Below are 7,834 nucleotides of genomic sequence, written 5' to 3'. Positions count from 1 at the left end.
CTCAAGATCAATTCAAGATATAATTGAGTTTGAGCTCGATTAAGCTTGTTTATTAATTTTTGTGATCAAGCTCAACTCAATAATTAAGTTTAGTGTTAATAATATATATCAAGGGCAATAACATAATTTAATAATATAAAAATATAAAAAAGCTCGATAAAACTTGCAAGCTGTTTGAGTCAAGTATTACTAAACTTGAACTTGGCTCAATCGATAGCTTGAGCTTGGTTTGATAATTGTCGAATCGAGTTTAAATTTTTCGAGTTGAACTCAAATAGCTTGTGAGCATTAGTATTTCATTTACACCCCTAGTGATATTATTTTTGGCCCAACTGTTAAATTGCAACAAAATTTGTCTAATTTGACAAAAAAAAGAAAAAGATTGAAGGCTAATTAAAGTAAAGAGTCGGTAAAAGCTTTTAAAGGTAAAAGGTTAAAGGTTAAGGGTTAAATTTATGCTATTGTTATTTTTAAACGAAGTTGACAGAAGAAATGTAAAGACTGACAATGAGCAAATCGAAAAACAGGATAATTTTGAGCAGAAGGACTAGATTCATATAAATCAATAAGTACGGGGACTATACATAGAATCAACCTTATTAAAGTCATTATTAGTATTAACCCGACGTTTAAATAAGATAAGATATGATATGTTTCATTGTTTGTATGTATATTAACAGGGGACCCGTATCCACCACCTTTTTCCCTTCGGCATTCATTTGATTCGATTTATAATTTGTGTAGAATTAACAACCGAAAAAGAGGAAAAGATGACGAGCAGTGATGAACCCGGGGAGGACATCATTGTGAATGGGGATACACCCGGGACGGGGAAACCGCGATTCAGAGTTCGATTCCTTCATGCATCCTTTCCGTTTTTTCGGCCATTTTGAATCAATATTTGTGTTTTATCATTTTCTGTTGTTTTTCTAATGATTTGGTGTTATATTTGCTGTCACACAGAAAGTAGCAAAAACGAAGGAGATGTTGTCTAAACAAGCGGTTCAAACGAAGAAGATTTTGTCGAAACATGCTGTTAAGATTGCTAAACAAGCTGAAGAACACGAACGATTTATCAACAAGGTAATCGTTTGAATGTTCTTTCTTTGATTTACTTTTATGTTTGTCGTATGTATATAATTGCGGGTATTAATGTATGATAAATGGATTTGTCATTAAGAACATTGGAACTGAAGTTATAATTTTAGATTCCTTTTTCCTTCCCTTTTTTGGGACTTTTATGTTTAGGTGACTCATCTTTTGGGGGTTCTTGGATTTGGAGGGTTTTGCTTTCTCTTGGGAGCAAGTAAGTACACTCTCAGCCTTGAATTAATGGAAATGGTTGTAGAAATTGTTGGCTCTGGAATCAATTAAATATGTTCATTCATTTTCTTTAGGGCCACAAGATATTCCTTATGTGTACTGTTTGTTCTATGTCATCTTCGTTCCCCTTCGGTGGATATACTACCGCTTTAAGAAATGGCATTACTATCTTCTGGTAAGTTGTATCTCTATGAGATTTGGTCATGTTCTTGTGGAATTTATAAAAAAATTAGCAGAAACTGATGAAGATTTAGCATTTCTATGTGTCAGGATTTCTGCTATTATGCCAACACAATCTTCTTGTTTGATCTTCTTCTTTATCCAAGTAATGAAAAGCTTTTCTTGGTTTGCTTCTCATTTGCCGAGGTACAGACTATGGTAGTTAGTCTCTTACATACATGATACATCACCATGGTGAACGGTTTGTTTTTAACTTCTTCAGTCTTCTGGATTCTACCTGTAGGGGCCACTAGCATGGGCACTCATTGTTTGGCGTTGTAGCTTGGTTTTTAGTTCTGTTGACAAAATTATTAGCGTCCTTATACATCTTTTACCTGGTATGTTTGCGATTCCTTATTTGCACTTGCTATACTTCTAATGCACTTTAGATACAGCAAGTTTGTTATTTTTGTTTTCATTTTAATTTCAAAATGGAAGGAAAGGGGGGACAGGAGGTGATTTGGGATTTCAAGGTTGTTAAACATTCAATTTTGAACTTATACTTGTCATATATGGAAGATAACAATAGCTAAGTTTATCGCAATATGAAGTTGTTGACAGGTAATATTAAAAACAGCTAAAAAATTCTACCTATAAGGTTCATTTACAATCTCAATGGAATGTTCATATTTTTTATGTACTATCTGGATTATCTGCTGTAGTACATATAGGCAGACAGAAAAAAATTTCCTACTACCAAGATTCTAAATTTCTGTTGTATATATCCTAATAAATAAATTGCTGATCATCATTCAAATATCCCTTGACCGATTCTGCCCATTCAATGATTTGTACTTGCTCAAACTTGAATCACCAAAACTGGACGTGACTTGAATCAGAAAGCCATCTCTATGGAATCAATCGTCAGCCTTCAAGGAGGTTCAAGGAAGCTGAGATATCATGGAATTTCCCCCTTTTTAGAACATGCCCTGCGGTAAAATTTTGATAGTATGTTGTTTAACTAGGAGTTCTAATTCATAGTTTGCCTATGCGGGGTTTGATAATTTGATTCATCTGTTTTTAGAGCTAAGAGACATTGTTTGTCCAAAAAGTGATCTAGCATATAGCCCTTCTAAGGGATAGTGCATACAAGTTGGAGCAACATTTTATTAGGTCATGTTTCTTCACATCTTTGATTAGGGATAACAGAAAATGAAAAATCTTTTATACTTGGTCATGTTTCTGCACATCCTGTAAGAAAAATAATTAGAGATAACATCAGCTTTCCAATAGAAGTTGAAAGACATTCCATGACCTTAGTTTCAAGTATATTCTGAAACTACCAAACCCAGCAGCTAGATCATTTTTTTGTTATTGTGATACGAGAAATCCTACTCGACCTGTGAAAAGTGTCGATGGTTTCTACCTTTGATGGCATTGTCATTGTGAGTAGTAAAATCAGGGAATACGGCAGGAAAGTGTTGCACAAATTTTGGAGCAACCAAGCAGGTGTTTCTGGAAAAGGCAACCATCTGATGTTGGTAGTCAAGGCTTCTGTTGAAAGAGGGAGAAGCTAATGTTTCTTTTAGTTAGTCCAAATATTCTTGGTGCCAAATATGATAATTTTTGCTTTCAGGAATAGTTTTTTTCACAATCCGATGGTGGAATCCAGTGACCTTCGAAGACATGCAGCCTGAAGGAACATCTCATAGAATTTCGTGGCCTTACGTAGAAGACAAAGCTTACCTTTGGACTTGGCTGTTTGGGGTTCCATTAGCTGCTTATACCCTCTGGCAAGTTCTTTACTTCCTCATTGTCAACGTGCTACGTCGGCAGAGGTTATTAAGAGATCCTGAAGTCATGACATCTTACAGGTATTTTTTCTATTATTTCATTACATCACATCAATAGTTTTATATATTTATGCTGCCTGGCTTCAGCTCCTCTTCGTTCTAGCTGATGATTTGTTTGTATAATAGGGAACTTTCGAAGAAGGCCAAGAAAGCAAATAACATATGGTGGCGTTTAGGTGGGTTGCTTGGGGATCAAAACCGATTCCTGATGTACATTCTATGTCAAGCCATTTTTACAGTGGCAACCATGGCACTCACTGTCTCCATCTTCCTATCATACAAATTCCACGTGATTTTCCAAATACTGAAGGTTTCTGCGTCAGTCTGGAATGGAGGAAGCTTCCTGTTAGAAGTGATGCCTAGACAGGTAATTGTGAAGGAGAAAAAGAAATCAGATATCCAGATGCAACCAGTACAAAGTCAACAAGATCAACCCTCAGATTTAGTGGGCAATTCGTCTGAGAAACACCAGCCCTAAAAGCTGTAAAAGCCTTTACGAATTAAGTCATTAGCTGTTGATTGCAAGAGGAGAAAGAACAGGCGATTGGCTTTCTTTGACAATCCCTAAGTTTAATTTGAAAATCTGTAATTCTTTTTTTGGTTAATCTAACTTTTGGTTCCTCTAACTTGTCGGCTCCATCCATTTTAGTATCTAATTTATTTTTTTGGATCAAGTTGATGTATGCTACTTAACAACCCATAAATACATTGCACAAAAAGTTCTCTATTAATAGTTTAGCCATTTTACATTTTCAGCTAATTATATTAAAAAAACTAAATAAATGTGTCAGGTATATTTAGAAAAAATAAATAAATCTAACCATGAGATTCAATGCGATAATTGTTCACCACGTCCCTTAATCTTGAGGCTAGGTTTCGATTCCTACCCATAAAAATGAAGTATATTTCATGATCAATTTATTTTTTTTGAGAGAAATAGTTATTGCTATCAGTATCCTAATTTTGACTAAAAAAAATTTAATTTCTTTAATAATTTTAATTTCTTTTATTAATTAAAATATATAAAAACAATTAAAAAAAACTTTACCTTTCAATTAACTTCTAATTCCCTTGCTTCTTCGCCCCAATTTCTTCAAGTCCCTATTGTTTCTCTAAGGTAGTGTAATATTTTTAGCCCTAACTTTTTTCTTAAATAATTAAGGTTTAATAATAAATTAACTTTCAATATTTATATCTTTTGTAATTTGACCTTTATTTGATTTTTGAGTTAAATGTAGTCATTAAATTTTTAGTAAAAGTCAAATATTTTTAATAGAAATGTTAACCAAAACATTAATTTTTTAATAATGTTGACGTGGCAACTCGTGTGACAGCCTACGTGTATTTCATGTTGGCATGACAAAAATTTAGCACTAAGTACGTGTGTATTGTTGAGGATCGACTTGATTAAGAAACAAACAAGTAAAAAATAACGGAAGAAGCTGAGAAATTGAACATACAAATTTAACGTGGAAAAATCCCTCCAAAGATGATAAGAAACCGCGGGCAAAGATAATTTTACTATAATGGAAAAAAAACGAAGAGTACAAAAGATAGAGATAAAAACTAAACCTTGAAACCCGAAAATAAAGAACCCTCAAAATGTAAACACAAAATTCTCCAAAAGTGTTATGAGTTTTAATCTTTTAATGGGTGTATTTTCTAAAGTTGTAAAACAGCCTATTTATAGGCTAAATTTGTAGGTCAAATAATAAAATAATCTAGACTAATCAGAGTTCGACTGAAAGAAATAAACATAGTTTAATTGAGAGATTATCTTTCAAATTTGACTGAAATACGTATCACACTCAACAAATAAACATAGTTTAACTGGGAGATTATCTTTCAAATTTGACTGAAATACGTAGCACACTCAACAAATCTCCACCTTGACTTGTATTTCTACAACGCCATCTTTGCGAAAGCTTGCCACGATCCTATGTTGAACTATGTAAGAAATTAACTAAGTTGAATCTGTGCTTAGAAGTTGGAAGACTTCTAGCCTTTGACTTTTGCACTGCCAAATCAAAACTAACCCAGGTTTGATTTTCACGAACACAGTGCATTAAATTTTCAAAACCTGCATCCAAAAGAGCACCTCTCTTCAATGAAATGGTCATACCTTTTTCCCTCCCATGACCAAGTTGCCTCCGTTCCAAACGAGTTGACTTCGACTCCGTAATGGACAAAGGACGTCCTATTTCACCAGTCACTGTAGAACCTTCTAGAATATAAAAACTACTGGTTCTTTTACTTTTTGACAAAATGAGAGCCCCACGAGACACCTTAATGCCGTTCAACTTGATGTTGATTCTACAACCTTTCGAGTCTAAAATACTCAAGGAGATGAGATTCTTTCATAAATCAGGTACATACCTAACATCTGAGAGTGTCCTAATCGTCCCATCGTGCATCTTGATTTTAACAATACCAATGTCAATTACCTTACTGGATGAATCGTTTCCCATGCGCACAACTCCACCTTCAACCGAACTATATGTGGAGAATCATTCTCTGTTGGGACACATATGGAAAGAACATCCCAAATCTAGGATCCACTTAGACGTAAGTTCAGAGCTATCGCCTGTTGACACTAATAAGAAATCATCACCGCTTTTTTTGGTCAAATTAGCACTAGCTACATCTTCCTCATTACTCTCAGCAGCACTTTTATTTCGCAGTTTATAACAACATGCTTTGACGTGACCTAACTTCTTACAATAGCGACACATTTTGTCTCACTTCTTTGATGCTACCAAGTAAAAGCTTGCCTATCTGCCTTTCTATCCGAACTGTCTTTACTCAACAAATAACCCTTCACATCCTCGAACGAGAATTTATCTCTGGCATAAATCAAGGCCCCCTGAAAGACTTGTATGAAGAGGGTAACGAACATAATAATAGCATAGCCTGACTATCATCGTCAATCTTAACTTCAACATTTTGTAAATCATTCAAAAAATTAATATTTTGACTAATGTGATCTCTAAGAAGCTGATGTGAACAAATCGTGATAAGTTTTATAATTTATGAATGTCTATTCTTGAAAACTAACTATTATCACGACAAAGGCAAGCGCACTTTATCGAACAATAGTATAACTTATGACAAGACCGGGATGTCGAACCCAAAGGAACTAAATGTACTAGTATTAACTTTCTTTTTATTATCTAGCCTAAAAATAAAGGGGTTTGTTTTATCTAAACTAATTACTAAACTAAGAATGCACAGAAAGTAAATTGGGGAAATAACTTTTGGGAAAACTGAATGATTTGGACAATATCTAAGGGAAAAATCCACCTAGACTTCACTTGTTATTGACTCTGAATTAGACGATTTATTCACTTGACTTGATCTTTAGAAATCCCTAAGTTATATTATTATCTCTCTCGAGACTAACAACATCTAACCCTAGGTTGATTAATTGAAATCTCTTTCTAATTAAAACCCTTAGTGTTGCATTAACTCGATCTATGGATTCCCTTATTAGGTTTCACCCTAATCTGGAAAAATTATGTCAACCTATCTCTAGGCGTGCAATCAAATCCGCTCAATTATGTTAGATCTACTCTTAGACAGGGACCTTTGCTCCTCTGAATAAGCACATCAATACTTGAATCAATATCCTGGAATATTAAAGCAAACATTAAGAACTCATAATTAAGAACAAGTCAAATATTTATCATATAATTCAGATAATAATAACAAGATCCATCTTAGGTTTCATTCCCCTTATGTATTTAGGGAGTTTACTTCATATTTATGAAAGAAAACATCTCAAAAGAATAATGATAACAAAACATAAAGAAAGCCCAAGAACTCTTGAAGGGAATTGAAGGGAGATCTTCAGTCTTGAAGGTGAATCCAGCTTCTGAGATAGATCAATTGGCTTTTTTCAAGTAATTCCTTACTTTCTATTCCGTGTGTGTCTTTTTGGTACCTCCTGGGGTGTTTATATAGGGTTTAGAATGCTTCTAAACCCTCAAGAGTGGCCTTTTCCGAATAAGACTAGACTTGGGCTCGACAGGGACACGCCCATGTGCAATTGCTTCAAACTGTGTTCGAGTCTGTTGAATGGACACGGGCGTGTGAACTACCTGTGTGAGGAAGTTCAGGTCGTGTTGATTTCCCATGTTGACCCATTTTCTCTATTTTTGGCCCGTTTTTCACTCTTTTTACTCTCTTATGCTCTCCTAAGTATAAAACATGAAATTAAAGGACTAGGAGCATCGAATTCACCAATTCTAAGGATAATTCATCCAAAATTATGCTAAGCATGGGATAAAAATATGTATAAATTACGGTTTATCAGAAGCTCACCTTCGTTCATGTGAAATGTAAATAGATGTTGTTTCAACACTAAACGGTTAGCTAAAGACTGAGTCACATAAAAAGTTTCTAACCTTTTCCACAATGCGGATAAAGTTTTCTCCATCAATACCTCTTACAATACCCTATTCGCGAGGTACAACTGTATTGTAGACAGGTCCTTTTCATCA

The 7,834-nt window shown here is 34.4% G+C and overlaps 1 protein-coding gene across 1 annotated transcript; it reads left to right on the top strand.

Annotated features, from left to right (window-relative positions):
* The first annotated feature begins 680 nt into the window (after positions 1–680).
* Positions 681–4,066, top strand: LOC107897713 (glycerophosphocholine acyltransferase 1). Its single transcript, XM_016823261.2, has 8 exons — positions 681–848; positions 964–1,083; positions 1,249–1,306; positions 1,398–1,498; positions 1,594–1,689; positions 1,787–1,880; positions 3,119–3,356; positions 3,462–4,066. Exons 1-8 carry the CDS (start codon positions 771–773, stop codon positions 3,811–3,813), a joined length of 1,137 nt encoding a protein of 378 aa, XP_016678750.1. The 5' UTR covers positions 681–770; the 3' UTR covers positions 3,814–4,066.
* Positions 4,067–7,834: the final 3,768 nt, after the last annotated feature.

Source organism: Gossypium hirsutum, chromosome A06 (genome assembly GCF_007990345.1).
Source record: "Gossypium hirsutum isolate 1008001.06 chromosome A06, Gossypium_hirsutum_v2.1, whole genome shotgun sequence".
Classification (NCBI taxonomy): domain Eukaryota; kingdom Viridiplantae; phylum Streptophyta; class Magnoliopsida; order Malvales; family Malvaceae; genus Gossypium; species Gossypium hirsutum.
This window is presented reverse-complemented; position numbering and strand designations above follow the sequence as displayed.

Coding starts and splice junctions, on each gene's coding strand:
- LOC107897713 (XM_016823261.2), top strand. CDS start 771: ATGACGAGCAGTGATGAACCCGGGGAGGACATCATTGTGAATGGGGAT. Junction 1,307..1,397: donor TTGCTTTCTCTTGGGAGCAA/GTAAGTACACTC, acceptor CATTTTCTTTAG/GGCCACAAGATATTCCTTAT. Junction 1,881..3,118: donor CCTTATACATCTTTTACCTG/GTATGTTTGCGA, acceptor TTTTGCTTTCAG/GAATAGTTTTTTTCACAATC.